This window comes from Citrus clementina, unplaced genomic scaffold, assembly GCF_000493195.1.
Source record: "Citrus clementina cultivar Clemenules unplaced genomic scaffold, Citrus_clementina_v1.0 scaffold_1, whole genome shotgun sequence".
Classification (NCBI taxonomy): Eukaryota; Viridiplantae; Streptophyta; class Magnoliopsida; order Sapindales; family Rutaceae; genus Citrus; species Citrus x clementina.
This window is the reverse complement of record NW_006263303.1, coordinates 21,079,686-21,105,280: the sequence shown is the minus strand read 5'-3', so window position 1 is coordinate 21,105,280 and position 25,595 is coordinate 21,079,686. Positions and strand designations below refer to the sequence as shown.

General features: G+C 33.7%; 3 protein-coding genes and 1 non-coding gene across 5 annotated transcripts; all 4 read right to left on the bottom strand.

Moving 5' to 3' along the window:
• Positions 1-1,389: 1,389 nt before the first annotated feature.
• LOC112096013 lies at positions 1,390-1,496 on the bottom strand. The gene has a single exon (XR_002904173.1). It is a non-coding gene; the product is annotated as a small nucleolar RNA R71 (small nucleolar RNA).
• An 8,641-nt stretch (positions 1,497-10,137) lies between these two features.
• LOC18054695 (COBRA-like protein 10) lies at positions 10,138-12,752 on the bottom strand. Its single transcript, XM_006452133.2, has 2 exons — positions 12,012-12,752; positions 10,138-11,742 (listed from the first exon to the last, which is right to left on the bottom strand). Exons 1-2 carry the CDS (start codon positions 12,583-12,585, stop codon positions 10,328-10,330), a joined length of 1,989 nt encoding a protein of 662 aa, XP_006452196.1. The 5' UTR covers positions 12,586-12,752; the 3' UTR covers positions 10,138-10,327.
• Positions 12,753-15,108: 2,356 nt separating this feature from the next.
• LOC18054694 (DDRGK domain-containing protein 1) lies at positions 15,109-18,981 on the bottom strand. Of its 2 annotated transcripts, none has more exons than XM_006452132.2 (9): positions 18,819-18,981; positions 18,524-18,650; positions 18,025-18,139; positions 17,497-17,603; positions 17,024-17,125; positions 16,763-16,924; positions 16,404-16,460; positions 16,050-16,086; positions 15,109-15,640 (listed from the first exon to the last, which is right to left on the bottom strand). In XM_006452132.2, the coding sequence occupies exons 2-9, from the start codon at positions 18,626-18,628 to the stop codon at positions 15,435-15,437; spliced, it is 891 nt and encodes a 296-aa protein (XP_006452195.1). In that variant the 5' UTR covers positions 18,629-18,650; positions 18,819-18,981; the 3' UTR covers positions 15,109-15,434. The 2 variants fall into 2 exon arrangements, with proteins under 2 accessions (XP_006452195.1, XP_006452194.1); XM_006452131.2 differs by having other exon boundaries at positions 18,524-18,644.
• A 1,074-nt stretch (positions 18,982-20,055) lies between these two features.
• LOC18054693 (thiamine thiazole synthase, chloroplastic) lies at positions 20,056-22,835 on the bottom strand. Its single transcript, XM_006452130.2, has 4 exons — positions 22,480-22,835; positions 22,188-22,368; positions 20,767-21,255; positions 20,056-20,630 (listed from the first exon to the last, which is right to left on the bottom strand). Exons 1-4 carry the CDS (start codon positions 22,716-22,718, stop codon positions 20,469-20,471), a joined length of 1,071 nt encoding a protein of 356 aa, XP_006452193.1. The 5' UTR covers positions 22,719-22,835; the 3' UTR covers positions 20,056-20,468.
• Between the last annotated feature and the right edge of the window lie 2,760 nt (positions 22,836-25,595).

Below are 25,595 nucleotides of genomic sequence, written 5' to 3'. Positions count from 1 at the left end.
TTATTTTTATTCATTATTTCGGCTCATCACTCATTTAACGATACTAGCTAAGGAAGAGCCACAAAATGGTCGATCTTAGTGGAACATATCAAAGTAATACTTGATCCTAGATCCTAAATTGAGTTTCCTGGATTGAGTTTTACTTGAGTCCCAAAAGGGCTATGCTTGATTTAAGATTAATGATGAACTAGACATACGGATTTATCTTGTAGGGTAAATAGAACCAAAGCGTCTAATGTTATATCTTATGTTGGCATAACAACTGATCATTGTTAGGTTGCATATAGATATGAGATATCCAACATGCGACGGCTGATGATACATAAGGATTCTGCCCAGTGCTGTAGCAAATGTTGTAGCAACTGAGCCAAACATTAGAAAAATAGTCAAAACCATTAAGAGTGTTTATTCACTCAACTACTCTATATTCCCATTGGTTTTATCCTTGAGCTTGATGTAATAAGTTTTATTTTAATTAGTATATTAATTTCATTAATTGTTTTATCTTAATTTAACACAAAATCTGCACTGTTAAGATTGTTGTAGCAATTCTAATAACATCAATCCCTATGGAAACGGTCTTGAATACTCATTACTTTATTACTTGTTGTGTACACTTGTACATTGACACTAATAGCATTAGTATTTATACCCAATAAGTTTTTGGGGTCATTGCCAGGGATTGATTGTTCATTGTGATTTGTAAAATTATTTTTAACGGTGCTAATTTTTTTTAATTTTTTTTATTTTGTTGACACAGGTGATCTAGCAACCCTTGCATGCGCAAATATAAATATGTTGAATTCCAGCTTGATCCAAAAATTGAAAGAACTGCAAGAAGATTGAGAAGAGAGCATCGGGAATTACAAGCTGCTGTAGCAATAGATGATTTGCAAGATTAGATAAACTTGAACCTTAAAGAGGAGATACAACCAATTAATGTACATGAAGGTCTGAATGGACAATGTGTTCAAAGACAACCAGGAAACAACAACATTATTTACATGGTGAACGATAGAGATAGAGCCAATCGAGACTACGCAGTGTTGACTCCTCAAGCCATACATCCTGGAATAGTTAGACCCAATGTTCAAGTTGACAATTTTGAGCTCAAACCAGTGATGTTTCAGATGCTGCAACACAGTGGGGCAATTCAATGGGCTACCATCTGAAGATCCTTTTCTACATCTTAAGCTATTTTTAGAAGTGAGTGACGTTTTCAAGATTGCTGGAGTATCACAGGAAGTATTAAGGCTCAGACTTTTCCCATTTTCTTTGAGAGATCAAGCAAGAGCATGGTGGAATTCTCTACTACTAAATTCTATCACTACATGGAGTGACTTTGCTGATAAATTTTTGATGAAATATTTTCCGCCAACCAAGAATGCAAAATTGAGGAATGAGATCACATCTTTCCATCAACTTGAAAATGAGAGCTTGTGTGATGCATGTGAGAGATTTAAGGAATTACTCAGAAGATGTCCTTATTATGGTATTCCTTACTGCATACAGTTGGAAACTTTTTATAATGGTCTCAAACAAAGTACTAGATTGATGGTGGACGCTTCAACAAATGAGGCCTTGTTATCTAAGTCTTATAATGAGGCTTATGAAATTTTGGAGAGAATAGCTAACAATAACTATCAGTGGCTGTCAACCAGAAAAACTGCAGCAAGAGGAACAGCAAGAGTTCATAACGTAGATACCTTGACATTATTGCCAGCCCAAGTAACTTCATTAACAAGGATGGTAAAGGCTATGACTACTGCTCCAGCAACTGTTAACCAAATTTCTGACGTGTCTTGCGTTTATTGTAGAGAAGGGCATTTATTTGACAATTGTCCTAGGAATCCAACTTCAGTCAATTATGTGGGTAGCTTCAATAAATAGAATCAGGACAATCTATATTCAAACACTTACAACCCTGGATGGAGACAGCATTCGAACTTTTCATAGAGTTATCAAAACCAGACTACTGCAGTACCCATCGGATTTTATCAACAAAATCAAGAGCAAAGAAGCATCAATAATGATCAACTCAGCTCCCTTGAAAGTTTGATTAAGGATTATATTGTGAAGAATGAAGCAGTTGTCCAAATTCATACTGTATCTTTGAGAAACTTAGAAAATCAAATTGGACAGCTTGCTACATCATTAAGCAACAGACCTCATAGCAGTTTACCCAGCAGCACAGAAGACCCAAGAAGAGAAGGGAAAGAGCACTGCAAAGTGATTAACTTGAGATCTGAAAAGGATGTTCATAATCTCGTTGCTGTACCAAAAAGAAGAGTTGAGTCCACTTCAATCTAGAAAGAAACTTAAATTGAAAAAGAGCCACAATCCTCCACTTCACAACACACTGGTGAGAGCAGTCAAGCTACAACATTTGCCGAAAATGATGATCCAACACATGTGGATAACGAGGCTGTAGAACCAACCCAAAACATGGCAAAAAAGAAGCAGTTTGCACAACAAGTTGCAGCATAGCAGTTTAGGCACCCACCACCATTTCCTCAAAGGTTCCAAAGACAACAACAAGACAAGCAATTCAGCAAAATCTTGGGAGTGCTGAAACAACTACATATCAATATCCCTTTTGTGGAAGCTCTCGAGCAAATGCCGAATTATGCAAAAATTTTGAAGGATATTTTGACAAAGAAAAGAAAAGTTGGAGAATTTGAAACAGTTGCTCTAACACAAGAGTGCAGCCGAATGCTTCAGAGTAAGATATCATAGAAGATAAAGGATCCAGGAAGCTTCACAATCTCATGCTCCATAGGCACTAAATACAGTGGCAAAGCACTATGTGATCTGGGGGCTAGCATTAATCTCATGCCTCTATCACTGTTTAAGCAATTGGGAATTGTTGAATGTACACAAACAACAGTGACACTACAACTTGCTGACAAATCTCATGTCTATCCAGAATGGAAGATTGAAGATGTGTTGGTAAAGGTGGACAATTTTATTTTTCCAATGGATTTTATTGTGCTAGACTTTGAGGCAGACAAAGAAGTGCCAATCATTTTAGAGAGACCTTTATTAACCAGGAAAAACTTTAATTGATGTTCAAAAAGGAGAATTAACCATGAGGGTGAATGACCAACAAGTTACATTCAATGTGCTGGATGCCATGAAAAGTCCCGATGAGATTGAAGATTGTAATTTTATTAGTGTGGTAGCAGAGAGATTACATTGTTACTGCAATAAGGAAGAAATTAATACTGTAACATTTGAAGAACTTGATGATGAAGATCATGGAGCAGTTAACATAACATGGTCAGGGGAGAAGCAACCCTTTGGAATTGACGAGCAAATCCAACAAAGGGAACTCACTCCAGACCAACAAGAATTCAAGGTTAACGGGTCGAAAGTGAAGCACTATATGGGAGATGATGTGAACAGCCTAAAGACGGATTGGTTCTTGAAGGATCCAAGTTGAGCAAACAAGAACGGTCAAGTTAAAATACCTAAAATCATGTGCTAATTAGGAGGCAACCCAATAAGGGAAGTTGTTTCAAGTTTTTAAGGCATTGAATTTAGCTTTTAAATTATTTAATTTGTCTTTTTGTTATTTTAAGTGTGCATCTAATTTTTTGTCTTTATGTTAAATTGCAGCAAGTAAAAAAAATGTAGGCAAAAAGAGCAGGAAGGAACTGCTGCAGCATCACTTACAACATGACATATAACAGAAGATTCTCAAGCAACAAAGATATTTCATACTTTTGCAGCAGCAAATGGATTTATCAAATTTTATGATAAGGAACGTTTGATAAGTGGATCAAAGAAGAAGTGACCCTTTACAACCTGTACTGCAGCAGTGCTTCCAGCAACAAGGGAGTACTCATACCCGCTAGTTTATTTTACTTCTTTATGTAAAACTTTTCTTTTATTTAGTTTTAATTTTTTAATTCATTATGCATGTCCTTTTATTTAGTGTATGCATATCTGGTTTATGTGGTTTTTTTTTTGTATACTTGTGAGGGCACAACACCACTCAAGTTTGAGGGGGTTGCGTTTCTGAGTAGATGTATTTATGCTTGTGTTGTGTGTTGTTTGAAGCTCTGATATCTAATATTTGTGTATGGATTTGCAAACGTAATGAAAATAAATTGAGTGTTATTCAATATTTATGAGAATGCCAAATAGAGATAGTTATAGATGGAGGTTGAAATTCTATCCCGACACTTAGACTTTGGTTGAGTTTTATAAGAATACTATAGCAGAACCAGGAAAACCACAAAAGAGTAGAAAATATCTCAAGTTTGGGGGAAAATTTTTGTTGGACTATGCCTATTATGAAATAAATTACGCTCCCATGGTTTAAGTTGCTGAGTAACCATGGTTGAGTATGCACCCCACCCCATATGCAGACTTGAGTCCAAATACAACAAAATCTATGAGTAGTGCTGCAGTAATTATATTAAAAAAAAAGCAAAAACAAAAAGTGATGAAGGAATGAAAAATAAATAGGTCTGCTGCCTAGGATACTGAGTAACCTGGTCTGTTCATGAGCCCTATGTTCAGCCTTGAGTAAAAGGCGTCCAAAAGTAAGACCTAGATATAGCATCCTGGATGTTTTACTACAGCAACTTTGACATGTACTTTGAGTGAGTAATTGGGTGTCGTCATTACAAGTGATAGGCATTCACATGAAAGCTCAATGTTGCATTAAAGAGTTGAACTGAAAAAAAAAATTATGTTTGTTGAAGCATAGTTTGAGTTTGTTTATGAATTCTGCTCCCACATTTGTGAATATATTTGTGTTCTACCTTTGAATTATATGCAATATCTGTGTAATGTTGTAACACCTCTGGAATTTGATCAAAGTGGCACACACACACTCTAGACAGAATGAAGCCTAAGTCTAAAACTTGAATTGCTATGACAATTTTGTATGATTAAGAGTGTGATCTGAAGGTTGAAGAATCTTTGCAAATTTGATGACAGAGCTAAGTTATTTGTTGCATGATTGTGTGATTGAAGTATTAGTGTTGTTGTCATTAGTTGAGGACAAGTAATGGTTTAAGTTTGGAGGTGTGATAACTCAGTGAAATGAGAGTTATCATGGCACTTTTAGACTTAAATCAATAATACTTAGAGAGTAAATGATGTGTTTTCATTACAGTTTTGTTATATTTTGCATAAACATTCATCCTAGTTTATTCTTAATTAATTTTGTTTGATTTAGAATAATTTATGCTTAGATTGTATGCATAATTGTAGGTGTCCGTAAGCTCAAATTTCAAGGAAGGAATGCTAATGCAATAGGCTTGAAAAAATAAGGAAAGAACATGGCTACAAAAGAATTGAAACAAATCTGGAACAGTGTAGTTGTTGTAGCCGTTGCTGTAGCAACATTGCTGTAGCAATCCTGGAACAACGACGGAGAAAATTCCGTGCGGGATACTTGCAGAATTGCAATCTGTAGTTTCCTAATCTGACTTGTGCGCGACCTAGGCTTCCGTTTACCCTTATTTTCAACTATAAAAGGAGCACACATCATAAGGAATAAGGGGAGTTGTCACCTAAGGAGAAAAACATAAAAGAAACAAAAGAAAAACAAGATTCAAGAGAGAGATTAAGGGATGCACAAGAGGAAAAATTACAGAGATCAATTGGGAGCTCAATCATTCTTATCCTTCTCTTGTTTTTGTGTTTTCTATTTATTCATGGGGATGTGTTTCATGGCCGAAACTTTGTTCTTTATTTTTCTTTTGCAAACCATGAACTAAATTTATTTGTAGTTGACTGACAAACAATCTTGATGGTTATTGACTGAAAATATGAGTTGTTGCGTGTTTGCTGTAGCATTTTGTTTTGATAGCATTTATTTTTATTCATTATTTCCGCTAATCACCCATTTAATGATACTAGCTAAGGAAGAGCCACCAAAGGGTCTATCTTAGTGGAACATATCAAATCAATACTTGATCTTAAATTGGGTTTCCCGGATTGAGTTTTACTTGAGTCCCAAAAGGGCTATGCTTGATTTAAGATTAATGATGAACTAGACATATGGATTTACCTTGTAGAGTAAATAGAACCAAAACGTCTAATGTTATATCTTATGTTGGCATAACAATTGATCCATGTTACGTTGCATATAGATATAAGATATCCAATATGCGACGGCTGAGGATACATAAGGATTATGCCTAGTGCTGTAGCAATTGCTGTAGCAATTGAGCCACACATTAGAAAAAATAGTCAAAATCATTAAGAGAGTTTATTCACTCAACTACTATATATTCCCATTGGTTTTATCCTTGAGCTTGACGTGATAATTTACTTTGTTGCATTTTATTTATTGCGTTTTTATTTTAATTAGTATATTAATTTCACTAATTGTTTTATCTTAATTTAAAACAAAATCTGCATTATTAAGATTGCTGTAGCAAATCTGATAACATCAATCCCTGTGGAGACGATCTTGAATACTTATCACTTTATTACTTGTTGTGTATAATTGCATATTGACACTAATAGCATTTGAATTCATACCAACATGTATATGTCTAGTTTTTGTATATTTAAGTTCGTAATTTTTGGTTTTATATAAAAATCATTAGAAATTATAGAGTTGGGCTACCCTAAACCTTGGAATTGTTTTCCAAAATTGCAAGGGCTAATATTGAAGTCAGTTTGGGTTACATTGTCATTAGTAAATACCATATAAATTTTAATTATGATTCCTTATTGTTTCCTCTAACTTGAATCACTATTTTTGAATATGTACAACTAAAGTTATGAATTTTTGAATCAACAATCTTTTGTTTCTTGTTACCATTGGATAGTTTTGATGTTTTTATGAAAAATCAATTTTCGAAGATATTTATGAACTCTAATTAATCTTGTTAACTTTTATATTGAATGCCAACATGTTCATAGTAGCCTTTTATGATATTTATGATTTTTTTCGACACATATATAGCTTGTTAGGAATCAGCTCCTCTAGAAGGTCGAGTATAGTTTAGTGAATTGATATGCACTTATTGACAATTATTGCAGAGTAACCTACCCTAATTAAACTACTGACCGGGGTCATCGGGGTTACAAGTGACTTATTGAACTATCGACCGGGTCACTGGGGTTTCAGGTGACTTATTGAACTACTGGTCGAGTCATCAGGACTACATGTGACACTATGTGACATGAGCAATTGAACAAAAAAAAAAGTTGTATAGGTAAATGAGTATTTATTGACAACAATTATTCACATTATGACTTAAGTAATTATGGGTTCTACCGTACATATGTATTAGATTATAAAATAATTACTGGTTTCTAATTTATGGTACTTTATTGTTATTCGTAATCTTATACAAAAGTTTGCTTACCGAGATAACGGCTCATCCCTCATATCCAACATTTTACGGATTGATTTTAGAGATGAGGCTTTTTGGTCTAGAGAAGAGGATTTGTTAGTTGAAAAGTTTTGACTTTTTTAGATGAATAAATTGTTGCCAGTTTGGTTATTGTTTAGAGCTGAATTTTTTGGTTTGGAAGATTATTGTTCTATTTATTATTTAGAGACTTCATTTCGACTATAACTCGTATTAATTTTCTTTTGGGAATAACAATAAGAGTAATGTTATGAGGTTTCATTTTAAATTTCTCTTGAGATCCTTGGTGAATTTGGGGTGTTATAGAAAATCACTTTTATACTTGATATAATTAAATATATATATCCTCATATATATTATAAAAATCCAAAATTCTCCTTATTAATTAGGAAATAAAATCAATAACATTAAAGAGATTATTATATTACAATTATATTAAGATAACAAAATGAAAAATAAAAGTAGTATTATAAAATGTTTATTTTAGTTATCAATTATTATTATTATATATACACAAAAAAAAACATTTATATACAAGTTTATAAATTGTGTAGATAAATTTTATTTTATATTATGTCTAATTTAGTCATTTATATTCTTGCAATAGTTTGACAGTAAGATTTACTAAACACATACAACTGCTTTTAAAACTCACAGTATTTTAGAAATAAATTTTACTTAATTTTTAACTTGTTTTCTTTATTGCTGATTATTTTTATAATACAGCTAATAACAATTATTTTAAAAGTTACAGCATTACCAAACTAGCCTTCAATCTATCACATAAAATTATAAATAAACCAAAATTTCAAAAGATTATAAATACTTATTGATTTTAATCTTCTTTCTTCAAAATTATATCAAAACTCAAGAACTCTTTTTATCGAAAATAGAAACACCCTAAAATTTTTCTCCTCTGCTTTTCTAAAAAGGTATGTGTTTACATTTTTGTATTCTACTATACTTTTTTGAAGACTAATGTAAGAAAAGCTTTTATAAAACCAAACTTTTGAATACTAAACTTTTCAATAAGATATTTATTTCTTTTTTTAAAGAAAATGAATTAATAGGAAATAATATACAAGAGGGTAAAAGATTTGAAATTCAAAATTTAAAACACTTGTAAATATTGTAAATCTAAAATACCATATTTATAAAATAAGTGTAATAAAATAAAAATTAAAAGAAACAAAATACGGGTGTTACAATGACCGTCAATTCATGAGCTAACTTTTCAATATGAGTAAGATTTATGAGAATTTACACCGACTTTCTTCTCAATAAATTGGTTGGCAATCTTCCACGATTTCACCTTCAAAGCGCCTCCAGTGGCGTGCCCTCTGCTTGAGCCTTGAGCAATGCATTGAACGAACAGAACATTTGGTCCATTCACACTTGACGATGAGCCACAAAATCATGCCTATCACACGATTAACAGAGGGTAAGGGAAATATATTGAAATCCAAAGAATTTATATTTGATAGGCCATTTCTTTATGTAGAAATAATAAATACTAGGAATTGAAATGAGTGGAAGCAGGGACGGAGCCAGCATGGGACGAGGTGGGGCACAGGGGCCAGCTGGCTTTTAAATTTTTTTTTTTTATAATTATACTAAAAAATTGTATTTTATTGTTATTTATGAAAAATGTCCCAACTGAATTGTAAAATTTGAAATTGACTCCAATAATTTTAAAATATTTCATATTGTCCCTAGTTTAAATTTCTAATTATAAATAATTTAATTAGTTATTAAAATTTTATGAAACTTGATTAAAGACAGGAGAACAAATATTAAAATAAAAAACAATCATAAGAAAATGTTAGTATAATGGTTAATGGACCAATCTTTAATCTTTTTATTTTTTATTCAAGTAAAATCAATTATTTAGTCTTTCAACACTGAACCATAAGTTGTACGTCTACCGAATTCTAATTTTTAATTTTCTAATTAATTTTTTGTCTAGTTTTAAAATTTATAATTTTATCATGCATTTCATATTTGTTTTGTGTGTTGCAATATATGAATATTTTTGTTATTATTAAAGGATTTTAAGAGCAAAATAAGTAATAACCTAGTCTTGTATATTGAAAAATATATTTTTGTTTATATTGATAATACATTATTTTCAACTCATAAAATTCTATTGAGGAGTTTTCACGGAGAACCATTGTAATAAGTAAATATATGATCAATGAATATTATAGTTGTAATGTTATATATTGCTATCTAAATTTTTAGAAATGTATTATACTTTAAATAGAGTTTCAATTAGATGCATACAGACGCACTTTATAAGGAGCACAATTGTACATGTAGCAAGCTCCCATTTGGAGTTTATGGGGTCCATAATACAGTTTTCTAAATGAGGACTTATCACACGAGCAATCGCGTATTCGAGTCATGTTTGATTTTAAATGTGCCCCGGCTCGATCAAAATCCTAGCTACGTCCCTAAGTGGAAGCAAGCAGAAATCTTTGACCTTGATTGCAATATGAACATACTAACCAAATTAACCCCATAAGATGTCGATTTCAATGAATAATTAACTTTTGAAAAAATTCATGTAAAGTATGCAACGTTTGCTAGCTACAATAGCTGTAAATATGTGTATACGTAACAACTACTAAGTACTTATAAAAATTCTTCTTATACAATAGTATAATTTCTGTTCCAACTTCTTGTTACAAACTTCTCACTGTCTTGAATCACACGGTTTCACCATTCATTGTTCTAAATTCTGCCCAAATGCATGCGTAAATAGATGATGAATCTCTCCATTGTGCTGAAGGCAGAACAACCAATTTTGTAGCTCAGAAAAGAATAGTACTTGCTTAAAAATCTCACATGAAAGAGTACTTCAAAATGCTTGATGAACAAATACAAGTAATGCAAATTCTTACCAACATAAATTCCCCTACAATAATAGAACCTTTAAAAAGATAGGAACAAAAAAAAGGATCCCCCAATGGCGTGCACTCTCAACGATCTTGGATAAGAACGAATGTCAGAACCGTGATGAAGATAATGAGGACAATGTTGACAGCAGATTTATGTGCAGCATCGCGTTTGGGAAAGTCTTTGGGAAGTGCACATTCCTCACCATTGAAGTAGACCTTTGCAGGGAAACCATCACCTCTCTGAACATCAATGTTAGGGGTCTTTTTCTTAAGGAATGAAATCACGGATTGCTGCTTTCCAGGCACTTGAGGCTCACCAGGCCGAGTGCCATTTGTCAATCCCACCAAATAATTCAAACCCTCTAATCCTTGAAAGAAAAGGGTCTTGTTTTCCTTATTAGGCAGCCTTGTTCCATTGAATGAGTACACATTTTCATACCCATCAAAAGCTTTGTCCATTTTGACGGCAAGGAACCAATCTTCAAAAGGTAAAGTATCCCAATTGAAGAGTGTAACCCTAGCTGTCCATCCATCCTTGTAATCAGTACTTACATGCCAATTAATACTAACCCCACAATTATCGGGACATGGCAATGGCTTAGGAATAGGCAAATGTTTGAGTCCAGCCCAAGCAACTACTTTATTTGTCCTGTTACTGAATGGCACAAGAAGAGCCTCTGAAGGCAGCAACATCGCTTTAGCCTTGGGGTTACATTTTTCAGGATCCGGACATCCGCAAGCACATGTTGGGCAAGGAATGATAGATTCATTGTAATAAGCAGAGAACGAAACGCAGCAACTGGATTGCTTAATCTCTGACTTGGTAATGTTGCAGACAACTTGCCAACTCGCGACAGCTGTGGTCGTAGATTGAAGTCCAGAGGGATCGGGAAATTCAGTTGGTTCTACTCTAATAGGAGGGCCACACCTGTAGTTCGGATTGAGATCACCTCTGATTTGCCATTTCATGGGTGGAACCAGAGCCGTTCTGTTATCATGAGGGGGTAATTTGAAAACAGTCAACTGAAACACTGATGTAGCCTTGCTTTCGTCCATGAGTTTTGGTAAAAGACTGCCGTTTCTGCAACAATAAGGCAGCTTGCCAAGTTTTGTATCATTGAAGTAGGTTGCTGGCAGATCAGAAATGATTGGCTTTTTCTCACAATTGACGACTTGAGAGAAATCAAATTCTTTGTAGTATTTACCAGCAGGGCCATAAAGGCATCCGGAAATATCCTTCTTGTGAGTGAAGGCTCCTCTCATTTGGCTAATGAACTCATTATTCTGCCATTCCCACGTTAAATTCCAGTGATCAAGGCGCCCCAAGGGATGCTCATTTTCCATTGTTACTTGTGCGAGATAGTTGTTACCGTAGGCTTGCATCACATCATAACTTAGCAACAGATCGCCGTTCTGCCGCGGTGCGAACTTTGTGCTTTTCACTGGCGGAGCCTTGAATTTAGGATCCTTTTTACAGCATGTGTACATGTAGCTTCCTGTATGTAATGTCAAATAGTGGTTAGTTTGCATTGTATATCCAGGAAAATGATCTAGTGACAAACTTTGTCTATATTACATGGTGAGCATCTAGATAAAATGGCATAATTATGCAATTGTTTGTTAAATACTAAAGTTGTAGATCCTAATAATGTAACGCTGCCCATTAGATCATTATTCTATATGCAGTTATATACATATTTTTGCGGTGCGAATATATGATCTGAGAAATAATTCATTAATATAGGAGAGAAATGTATCTAGGTACCATCATTCTTTGCCGCAGGACACAGATAGCCGTCATTGACGAGCTTGAGGGATTTGGGCATCGGAATCGTGGGCGGTTTAACTCCGAACTGAGTGCCTTTAATCTCAATCTGCGCAGAAATCTGAGGATAATCTCCGGCAGTTTCAATGGCGGTCTTCAAGTCTGCCTGTGGATTCCCTACAAACGTCGTTCCATTACCAACAGCAGCCGGAAAATCACCTCCATCGATAATGGTAGCCCCAGTAGCGGACACCAAAATCTCTCTGTGACGAAATCCTACAAACAATTTCCAAGCTTTCAACTCCTCAGAGCCAGCATTCACGACTGTGGCCATCGCCTTAAACGCCCAAGCTTGGGCGCTTGCATTCTTGAGATGAGGATATAACAATTCACGTCCCATAAAGTTATACGTCAGGAAGATCCCATTGCATAAGTCTTGGCCCGGAGGAGGCGCCGGAGGAGCCGGAGGTGATTCGGCATCAGGGTAATCTTGTCCATAACAAATCTGAGTCCTTAAGCAAAGAAGAATCAATGCGACATGTATCAGTATACAAGGTATTTTCAATGCTTTCATGATTAATATTTCTATTTGTTTTTTCTTTTTTTGGGTTAAGGTTGCTAGCTAGATTGGAGGACAAGAAAGAAAACTGAAAATGAAAAGGGCTTTTTGTTTATATTAATTGGGAGAGTGGAATTTTTGCAGGCGCCGCGCGAGAACGCGGCGAGGCAGAGAAGGGGAGTCTGAGGGAAACCCATGTAAGAGTGAGAGGAGAAGGTTATAAGAGGAAGCAGAAATTCGGAGACTGGGTCAAGCTGTGTTCTCTTCCTCTAGTTTTTGCTGTTTCTTCGGAGGACAGAAAGCGCGCGTTTGTTTCATTTTTTCTGTTAAAGACATTATTACGTTTGCATCCTCTTCTATTTTTGCCCAACTTCCTCTTCTAATTTAAGGCATTTTTAACCATCATTTTTTTTTCATGCCTGTTTCTCTAGGGAAAAAAAACTCCATCACCTTTAGTTTTTAACTTCTTTTATATGTACATTATCTTTTTTTTTTTTCTTTCTTTCTTAAATTATTCTCGTATATAATACAATCTTAACCAATTGCAATTTGTAGGGAACTAAAGCAAGTTGTGAGACTATGGTATTTTTTTTGGCACTTCTAGCTATACTCCAACTGATGTATACATATATGCTGGTTTTCAGGGCTACTGGGCTATTTTAATTTTTTTTAATTTAAAAAAATTAATTTATTTTTGTTATGCCAAAGAAATAATCAACTATATAATAACGTAATAAGGTGTTTGTATAAACTATACTGTTAGGAGTGTTATGAGTTTTAAGAATTGAATGTATGTGTTTGATAAAATTTATTAATTATTACAAACATAACATAAAATCTTTAAATATTTTTCAGCTAAAATCGATTGTTTCTTCATTGAACTTTCATTTGTATATTAATTAGAATATAATTAAATAGCGAAATTATAAACGACATGTCATACAAATCTTTCTTTAAATTTAAAAAAAAAAGTACAAACTATCATCTCTTTAATGAATTTAAAAACGACATGCCATACTTATTATGCTCTGGAGTAACATAATAGGATTTGTCATCCATCAACTAACGATATAAAAGACACATATACAATTTTGAATTACCTTCACGCCATGTCATTAATGTGATGAAATTATAAATGACAAATCATACATCAATGGCTAAAGATTTTTTTCTCCCCTTTTTGGTCTTCCAACTTAACAAAAAAATTTTGGACCACCATAAAAAAGAACTTAATGTCTACATTTTTAAATTATAATCACTGTAATTATTAGCACAAAGTCACGACATTTTCAGCACCTTCATCATCGGACGGTAGAGCGTTAATAACTAATGAGAAATTCTTACAACTTAAACAGTGTGTGCTCCAATGGTACGAGCTTTGTTTTTTACATTTTAAGTTTATTCCGTTGCATAAGCTGTCGTGGAAAATAACTGCCCTTGGTTCAATTATCAACTGCCCTGAAAAGGTAAAAGTTCATTTAATCCCTATATTTTAAGATTAGTATCCATTTAGTCCCTATATTTTTAAAAATGCCTCGAAACATCCCTACTGTTAAAGTATTGATACCCCTACCGTTACTTTTTATTTCTTTTGGCTTACTTTTACAATATTACCCTTTCATAATAATTTTTTTATTTGGACATTAATAAAAAAAAAATTAAATTACCAATTTAACCCTAAAAAAATTATATTAATTTTTAATTGTCAAAAATTAAATTATTACTTTTTATTTCTTTTGGCTTACTTTTACAATATTACCCTTTTATAATAATTTTTTTGTTTGGACATTAATAAAAAGAAAATAATTAAATTACCAATTTAACCCTAAAAAATAAAAATATTAATTTTTAATTGTCAAAATTTGTATGCAAACTACGAAGTGTGCAAATGGTGCTTGCAAAAAAATTAATATAATTTTTTTTTATTTTCTAGGGTGAAATTGCTAATTTAATTATTTTTTTTTTATTAATGTCCAAACAAAAAAATTATTATAAAAGGGTAATATTGTAAAAGTAAGTCAAAAGAAATAAAAAATAACGTTAGGGGTATCAATACTTTAACGGCAGGAATGTTTCGAGATATTTTTAAAAATATAGGGACTAAACAGACACTAATATTAAAATATAGGGACTAAATAAACTTTTACCCGCCCTGAAAAGACTAGGAAATTTTAAAGTTTCATTGTTCCAACAGTTTTTAACTGAAGCAACCCATTACTGTTATCAGTTAAAATTGCGGAAACAAACAATTTTGAACAACAATAATAATAATAATAGTGATGATGGTAAAAATATCAACAGTACAAGAAGAACTAATTGGATCGAGTACTATTCCTTTTATACAATGAGATGAAAGTATCATACCAAAATCATTTGGCTGAGATAAAGAAGATGAGAGACTGAAATTTTTTTAGCTGCCGTAATAACACAAGATTCAGTTTTCAAAATGATAGTAATTTACTGCTCCTTTAATAAACTAATGACAGCAATTTCAAATGGTAAAGTGTATTGATGGCTAATTTTAAAACACTGATCAGGAGTACCGTTAAATATATTCCAATCGATATTGATAATTAAACTAATATCAAGAGGACAAAAAAAAAGGAAAAAGAGAGAAATATACAATTTAACTTCCTATCATCTTTTTGTAAAAGTTTTTTAAATAGATGTTCAACACACTTCCTAGGTCAGAAGGGTCCACGCCCCTACCAGTCTCCAGTGCCTCAATGTTCAGTGCCCCTGTTTTTCAGTAGCCTATCATGAGAATCTACACATGAATTTATGGAATTTTTCCAATTTTTCCCATACTCATTTTGTGTTCAAACCCTATACGTATGTGACATGAATTGAGGGCATACTTGAAGTCAAGCAACAGAAATCTCCTCCCCACCGCTGAGATCCTCAACAAACTGTGCTTTTGTTTCCAAATCAATGAACTGGTTGGACTTACTAGCTAAGTGCGATATGCTAACTCTTCCCTGGCGCTTAATGTAGTCGGCTACAGCTTTCATCTCTTCCTGTGAGATGTATATGTATTTTCCTCTATCATCCATGACACCAGAAAGTCGCCCTATTCAAAGAGCAAATTCACAGTTAAATTCCTTAGCAAGCATTTTACAGAACATAGCTCCATATCATAAACCACAAATAGAATGAAAGAACCATTCAAGTTTATCTATGACGAGGTAAAAACACAATCAAAATTACCAAGGATCAGAGACAAAACCTAAACTAAGGTCAACCAGGAAGGGCTGCTAATGGTTTCAAGGATAAGAAATTCTAAAGCAAAAAATATATATCGACACAAGACAACTTAGAAAAATTGAAAGTTGAGAGCTTAAATACAAAAGTTGCAGCAATGAGCCATCAATTTTTTTTTTTTTTTTTTGGTTTTAGAAGAAGAGCCATCATTTAGTTAAAACAACATATTCATTAAAATAAATAAATAAATAAAATACAAGAAATGGAAGAACACATACCCATATTTTCAAGAGAGGTAATCCGATTGATACACTCCTGCATGGACCAAAAGTTATAACGCAACATTAGGAAGCAATATATTGTACAAAACTATGAAACTATGACATGATTAACCACAATGCATAAACACTATTTGACTGAGAGATGTGTTCATAGAACAGATACTACAAAAACATCAGCTTCTTAAACTCATTGATCAAAATAACAAATAAAGATCTATATGCACATTGGTAGTCACGATTTAAGAATACTCCATCATTGCAACCAGCTGGGGAGATAAGAAGGAAATATTTTTGTTTATGCAGAAAAAATATGACAAACAAAATAAAACAGCTCTACCAGCAAGCATTTACCTGGGTCCGCAACTTAAATTCCGCAGCAAGATCTTCTAAAGGAATACATTTGTGTTTCTGCAAGATCATATTAGGAATAAAAACAATTAGCACCAAAACCTGTACCCAGAAGCAAGAAGCTTCAGTGCCAAGCAACTGTGACTTACATATGCTTGCAAGATTACTCCTAAAGCATTACCAAGTACTTCCTAAAATACTGTTCATCTCAAACGTTCCAATTTACCACAAAGCAAATAAATTGACAATTAAATCTTATTGGAATAGCAATTGCAATTTCTCCCACTCACTAACAAGTACAGTCAAAACACTATTTTTCAAAGGTAAATCTCCCCGATGATAAGTAGAGAGCTGGGTAGTACCTTTATATACTCCACGAAGTCAGCCAGCAAGTCCCGATCTCCATCTTGCACTTCGTTTTCTGTAGTTCCTTCAGCATCAATTGAAAATTCCCCTTTCCACTTCTCAAACTCCAATGCAGCTGCTTCCTCCTCCCTTGCTTTCTGAGCTTTAGCTTCTTCTTCCTTTTAAGTCATGGCAAGGATTTTTAGCCAGAAAATTACTACAAGAACACAACAGACATACAAAATAAAGCACCACCAAAAGAAAAGTGATCAACTCACCAGTGCACTCTCCCGTGCTTCACGCTCCTCATCCTTCCTCCTCCGCATTTCTGTATAACGGTCTTGTTTTGACTGCCTAGACTCACGAGCAGCTTCATCCGCCTTCAAATCAAACATATCAAAAAGCAATGGAAAAGAAAGAAGAAACAGAAACGATGTGCATAGACAGACCAAAATAAGCGGCAAAGAGTTTGCTCTAGTATCTTTCCTAGTTGAAGATTCGTAACCTTCTAATACTCTATGGATATCGAAGATATATGTTTTGAGAATGACTCTGTTACTAAAAATGCCCATTTAAATGAAACCTTCACTATTACATCTAAAGGACGAAGAAAAGTTTTCTTCAAAAGTTCTAAATAATTTTGTTTAGAATTTCATTTAACTTCAAATGACATTCATTGAAAGGTGGCCTTACTCAAGACAGAAAAGGGGGAAAAAAAAGCATGAAAAATAAGAAGAGATAGAAAATGTACCTGCCGTGCTGCTTCCTGCTCTTGCCGTCTTTTCTCCTTCTTCTTTGATGCTTTAGCCTCATAATGTCCACCCGCAACACCTTCATCATCACTTCCTTCAATAGTTTCTGTGTTCAGATGTGTACAACAATTAGTACATTCAATATAACCAGTTTTCAAGATTTTTCAGATTACTCAAATGTAATACATTATTATTCCATCATGACAAGGCTTATGATAGCATATGTTCACTATTCACTCAAAATTTACAAAGCTAAAAATCCAAAAACATTTCAAATACAGGATCTCAGAACAATTCCAAAACAAACCAAAAGGAAAAAATATCATCCACTATACTTGCTTCCAAAAGCTTTCCAAATTACCCTAACAGTTACTAGAAACGCTTCTTTGCATTTTAATGTAACCCATATTTGGCAGAAACCAATCCAAAAAAATATATATACCACAATAGCTTGAAAACACAAGAGCAAGAGAGTGAAAAAAAAAATAATAATAATAATAGTAAATGCAAAACAGAACACCAATAACCTTCTACTTCTGCAGCTCCAGCTGATGATGTGCTAGCTCCAGCAGCTGGTCTTCGACGCATCCGACGAGCACCAGTTGCACGTACCAAATTCTCCCTCTGATGTACCTGTGGAGCCTGTAATCGATACTACACATTAAGAAACATAAACCAACTCCATCGGACAATGCTCTTAGAACTCAGAACATATTCTTGCAAACCAAAACCACAAACAGCAGTAACCAAAACCATGAACAGCAGTTCATTAGTTCGACTTAAAAAATACAATAAAAAATTAAAATCTGCTTCAAAATTAAGCATCAGGACAACAGTTACAATCATAACCAGAAAGACACACTTGACTGTCCTCAACAATGCTTTGAAAAAGCAGTTACTAAAAGCAGTCTTTGAAGCTCAATCTAACAATTCTAGTTTACATGCTCGAATTCTAGTTAAAATCTTCAAAAAGTTAATCAATTATGTCTTAATCGTAAAATTAAAAAGAAATACAATCTTACAAACCTCCTGTGGCTGTTCTCGAGAATCTGAGCGACGTTTCCACAAATAAATTGGAATCAAAGCGAAAATTAGCAGCATAGACAGAACCAGAGCAAAAATTTCCTCCATCTTTCGATTTATTTAGCTGCCACTAATCACATTACAGTAACCAAAAGTCAAATTATTCAAGTACTCCTCGAATCATTATCCAATTAGAACGTTAAATTTTGAAAATTAGAATAATACAAAATCTAGACTTATAAGCAACGATTTTGGAGAAAAAGCAAAGGGTTAGGGTTTGGGTTAAGAGGAAGCAAACCTGGACAGAACGGCGACGTTTTGCTGATTCTTCAAGGCGCGTGTACGCGTGCAGGAGGTGGTTGTGGTTTTCGTTCCCGGCGTCTTACGGTGAAGGAAAAAGAACGGAGTCCCGCTTCTGTCCCCCTCTGGCTTTTATTTTGACCTTTTTTTTTAAATTTGGGTAAATTTATTTCCTTTTATAATTGTTAAAAAAGCGAATTGCAATTCAATAAATAACTATATACACACAGGCATAGAGGGTGAATGAACATATCAAAGTCGGTAATAAGTTATATATTAAAATACATTATATTAAAATTTATATTTTTTCCGTGTTTGCTTTTAACTTCAAATATTTTGTGCTACTTTTCGTGCTCATTAGGTATTTCTATACAAACATCATTATTAGTGAAACTGACAACCTCAATAAATAAAAAGAAGATAAATTTTTTCTAATAATTTACAATAATAATCCCCTTAGGATTCTTTTACTATTTTAATATGGTGGACCGGTGGTTGATAAATTAAAAAAATAAAAATTTTAAAATATTATAAGATAAAATTTTTTATATTAAATTTTTTATTTTTTATTTATTTTTATTTTAATAAAATAATAAATATTTATTAAAATTTTACTTAATGAACTTAAATAACTTTTACGTACTAATTACTGCACTAAATGATTACTTTCTTAGCCTAGTAGCCTAATAGGCACATTTATTTACTTGGATTTGGATTGTAGGAATTTTTCAAATTAGAAGCACATATCATGATACATTGAGATAGGTCCTAATATGTAATTAAGGATACGATAACCAACGGTCATGAGGCACCAAGGTCACGAGTTTTCTTATTTCTCTCTATATTAAAGATTAATCTGACACACACCCCACGTATTACAGCAATAGAGCCCACATCCTCTTATTGATAATGTTGCAACGTTGCATATTCCAACTCTCAAATTAGAGTTTTAACACGACAAAATAGTTTTCAAAACACTACGGGATTTCAGTAATCTACATTTATTTCCCTTGTGACAAGAAATTCTACCCAGTTTTAGGAGCCTGATTCGGTATCTCAGGCATTATGCTGGGAAATTGAACGAGCTATTGATCTCGGCTTTTCAACAGCCTAACATGGACTGAAACTGGGGTTCTTATATGTACACCATTCAATCACTTAATTTTCACCATAAAAGGTCCTTACTTAATTTCTCAATTACAGCTTATTACTCCGATCATCACAAGATCATATCGAAGTTAATACTTGCCCTAGCAACAAAAACAGAGTAAGCTCAGATCTTCATCATTGATCTTAATCACATCAGCACTTTCCCATTGGCTGATGCCTCAAGTTATAAACATACAAAGCAAAGAAAAGGGAACAGCCCAAGGGCAGTCTTACATACAACACAGATAACAAGGACTAGATACGCAACTGCAAATTCACCTCCGAAAAACTCACAACGGTTTCTTACAAGAGGAGAAAGAAATTAAAATTAAAGGTTCCATGATGGACCGGAAACAAACACTTTATTCACAAAACCTCACAACATCATCTCATTATTCGCATCAACCATCCATCACAACCACCTAAATACAACTACTTTTTTGCCAGAGTTTATTTGCATGCACACAGCTGATGAGTGATGATGCCTGTTATTACCAAATTAAGCATCAGCAGTCTCAGCAGAATCAGCTGCAGCTAAGATCAGCTCAGGGTGAACGCCTCCCACATATGTACCGTCTAATGCATTCGGCTGGCCCAGTGAATTCAACGCCAAATGCGCAGCCTTCTGCCCCGATATCATCATTGCTCCAAATGTTGGCCCCTGCATTCAGATTATTACGTTTGTTACTTATTTGCACACATTATCAAACACTATATCAAGAAACCGTTTTGAGATTGAAGAGCAGCAACTTTCTTAATCTAAGGCTGCTAAGAAACAGAGTCGTAAGCATATGTACCATTCTAGGAGCACCATCAATCTCGGCAACTTCCATGCCGGTAACTATCATACCAGGCACAACCTCCCTGGTCAGCCTCACAATAGCATCTTCTGCAGAGTTCATGTCCAGTGCCTTCATTCCAGGCACTTCCTCAATCATTCCGATACTCTTCAACCTCTTTACTCCAGTGGCACCAAAAGGCCCATCATGGCCACAAGAGCTCACAACCACCTTCGCTTCCATTACATTGGGATCCATGCAAGACTGTGTATCGTGATTCATTGACACCAACGCCCAGTTGGTCACCACACCACCAACTCTGCCGCCTTTGACTATCAAGTCCTCGGCTGCCACTGCATTAAAGAGCTTGACGTTGGGGCGGGCCAGGAGCTTGCTCATTATAGTGGAGGTGAACAGCGCTGCATGCTTGATCACAACATAGTTGTCTTGCTCATCGTAGTCGATGCCAAGCTCGTCAAGGAAGATGTGGGCTGGTTTGCGCACAACCTGTTCAAATTACAGGCAATTCAATTAACTCCAATTTAGACCTAAATTGTTTTGTACGAAATCTCGGATACTCTGTTGTGTGGCAGCAATTCTAATGAAGTGATAAAATCAAATCATAAAGGTTTGATTTGTATGAGACATAAATAGAATATTAAGAGTCCAAATATGATACTAATGCTTTACAGGTGACCCAAATTACAAAACTCCTCATTTAACCAAGATATTGTCCCATTTCACTCATCTCAATATTAAAGTGAAGAAATAACTCGATTCCAAATCGGAATTTCCAATAATTAGATAAATAAAAATAAACTTAATTATTTCCTTAATAATGACAAGAGGGACCATCAGACCCACCACCCTCCAGCAAGTCTCTTTTTGACACGAACTGATGTCCTTAACAGAGCTTTTTGGAGATATCTTTAACAGAGCTTTTAGCATATAATTAATTATTATCATAAGCCATATACAGAACTATAAAGCTTACTTAAATAAAATTTTTGGTAGTAGAATTTTTCTAAGTTTTTATTAAAAAAATTTAATTATTTGATTGTTAATAAAAATAATTTTTATTAAAAATTATAACTTTATTTTAATAAATAAATTTTTTACAATCATGTTACGAAAAGAAATAAAATAAAATTATGAAATAAATAAAAAAATTTAAATATATAACATTTTTTAAAAATATTTTAACCTCCAGAACAAAAACTCAAAATTTAAATTTTTACTAATAAAAAGAAAAAATTTAATTAATCTTAAAAATATTATTTAAAAAATAAACAAACAACAACTAAAAAATTTTAAAAAATTATGATATTAAATAAATATTTATGATTATTTGACAAAACATACCAAATAAAAAAATTAACGTTTATTGTTAACAACAAGCATTATGATTGATAACAAAGAAAAATTGCAATTTATTATACCATGGCAGAGAAGAGCTGTCCACCGAGCCACGCGCCACCGCCGGGGCTAACAGACTGTTCGATAATAGCAATCTGAATGTTGGGGTTTTTGCTGAGCTCATAAGCACAAGAGAGGCCAGCAGAGCCAGCACCAACCACTACCACATCAGTGTCAGCATAAGTGATCATGTCCGTCATGTACCTACAGACACATAAGTGCTTTTAAATTTAAGTGTTTCTACAAAATCACTTTTGAACAAAACCTAGCCCTAGTGATTAGTGTGTGTGCGCTTGCTTGCGTGCTTGTATATACCTGCGTGTCATTTCACGAGAAACAATGGATTCTTTGATGGGGTCAAACTTGAAAGTGTTCAAGTCATAAGGAGGAGAAGCAGAAGCAGAAATGGACAAGTTGTTGGGACGAGAAGATTTGATGGGTTGAAGACGTAGAAGAGAAGGTGACATGGGAGCCCCATGAAAGGATGAGTCAAAGAGCTTATTGGTGGTGGACGAAACTGAAGGAGCGAAAGCTGTAGAAGTCATGGCTGCCATGTTTTTTTTTTTTAACCCCTCCTTCCCCTGCTGCTTAGAAGTTTGATAATGAGAAGTAATTTGATTTGCAGCAGTGATGATGACTGGTGAGTCAAGGAGGGTGGTAGTGGGATTTTATTATTATATAGAGAGGAGAAAAGCGGCGGTGAAGGAAAATATCTGGGGACACGTGGAAAGAGGATAGGGTTTGAAGGGTCTAGAAACTAGGTAGAGAGGACAAAAATTTTGCACGTTCGAACTGCAAAGCTTTTGGTTAATTGAGGCAGCAATCCCTGTTGTTTAGTAAAATATCAAAATTAGCAATGAGGTTTCAGATTTTCAAACTTGTGTTAGAAAAATGATATTTTAGATAAAAGGACGGAGTATATTTGGTTAAAAAAATTAAAATAAAATACTGATAAAAATAATAGTAAATTAGACTTAATTTACTTATTTAATTACAAACACAATAAATTAGATTCAATCTAACGTTATTTCATTAAAGTAATAAAACAAACCATCATTAATATATTATGAATAATTTTTTTGATTTATTTTTTTTTAATACACTGATATATAATATATTACAATTAGAGCTCTACTGATATTTACAATAAGAAGTCAGTCAGGACTCTCCTGAATAATCCTATTGTGGTACAGTCTGAATATCAACCATTCACTTAAAGCTGAAAGGAGGTATGCCCTCATTATTAATACCGGAGAAAAATAAATTCTACCCTAATGTAGGGAGACTATTCAACCCCTATTATAAATTGTTACTTATATGATATTGGGAAGTATTGGTTGATATTTTCATTAACAATCAAACAACAATTTATACAAATTGTTTTACAAAAGTTCACAATACTAAAGATTGGTTGAAATAAAAATAATACATATTCTCCATTCTTAATCTAAAGATATGAACGGAACTAAATGGCTTGATCATATGAAGCATACTCCGGCAAAATAGTTCATTTAATAAAAAACTAAATCAATCCTTAATTGAAACATACGATCTTTAACCCTTTTTAGATAATTTGATGCCCCGACGGAGTGTTTTGTTTAGGCCAAGATTTTGCTTGCCGTTGATGATTCAGTTGATTTGGTGGATTTCCCTGCAGTTTATCATACAGATTTGAATCCAAAATCGGAACAAAGCGCACGAACCGGGTCACAATAAGGAAGACTTGGTTGGATATGAACGAAAACAACTAATCTTTCTTGTAATTTCACAAAAGAAACGGATTCACGTGTCAATTACCCAAAGCTTTCTCTGGTTTTCGTGCAAGTGCGTGCCAGTTCTGGTAAAGCGTAAACTGGACTCTACCGTCCAATTGCGGAGTCCTGCAATTGTCACTCGCTGTCATCTTGTCGTTGTGATAATATTTGGCTACTTAGGCTTTTGTGATGATTTTGAGTTTTGTGATCTTGGACTGAAGATTTTGTCGTGTAGTGATTCCGTGAGATATCTTTTGACGGGACAGGTGAATTTATTGTTGGGTAGGCAAATTATCAGCAAACATTAAGAAAAATAAATAAATTACATATTTTAGGTACATTTTTCATTAATTAAGAAGAAATGGAAAAAAAAAAAACACATATTTCTTTGATTGATTTTGGAAAACATTACTATTTAAACTCAAATAACAGAAATTTTTTGATACATCAGGTACCAGATCCATATAAAAGTCTCAATAATATCATATAATATATGCACTAATTAATTTTAAAAATTACGAGAGCAAGCTAGCAACCACGTTCAATAAATATATGTACGGGCAAATCAGTATTTATTGAGTAATTCTTATTATTTTTCACTAATAAATATATGTACGGTACATCAATATTTTTTGGATAACTCATTTTATTTTTCACTAATAAAAAACATTCAACGTCAACAAAATTAAGGCTAATTTGTATCCCCTTATAGAACCACCAAATAGTAAATTTTCTTCTAAAATTATTAATCGAAGTACACATCTCTCTAATTATTAATTAAAAAAAAAGGAAAAAGGAACTATTCCAAGATCAACATGCTAAGTGTTATAAAAAAGGAATCCCACATGTCCTATGTATATATCAACTTGAGCATAAGTAATTGTGTTTGATTTGTCTATGGATGAATGATTAAGAAATGTGGGCGAAATTGGTGAGCGACGGTGGTGATGAAAATGGGGCTCAACCAATGTCCTAAAATGTTTAGTGTTTGCAAGCTAGATTTCAATAGAAATTACGTATGACATAATATTTCTAATGGAAAAAAGATAAGAGAAAACTTGCGATGGTTCTTTTTCACAGCTAATGTCCTGATAACTTCCTTAATATTATTATAAGACATCATAATCATCACCTCCACATAAAATCCTTTGTTGAATAAGAAATTTTTTTTTTTTATTTTTTTTTTTTTGATGCATACAACTGGCGACCCAAACAATCGACATCATGTACTTATTATGAGAAGAACTAAGAAATCTGTGCCCTTTGAATGAATTCAAAGCCCTAACAAATAGAATATGAAAAGCTATTGATGACCCATTTTCAAGAAATTGCATCTCCCATCACAACATTGTAATTGACCCAGCGCGCTCTCAAAAACTACTGCAAGTGAACCAGTTGCATCAGAAAAATTAATAAAAACATTTTCCGTTCCAGAAGCCTCTCTGCCTCGTCTCTCAACGACTCAACCTTTCTTTCTGTCCACTTAAAAGTGTAACCAAAAATTTAGATGCACGTTGAATTTACTCCACACATTTAAATATCTGCGATGGTTATTTTACTTTCAATTACTCTTAAAAAACAAATTACCACTTGCGAGGGGAAAAAAATTTTTTTGAAGTCTAGGATCAGCTGCCACAGCGAAAACATCTCAAAACTTGTACCACAACCCGAACAGTT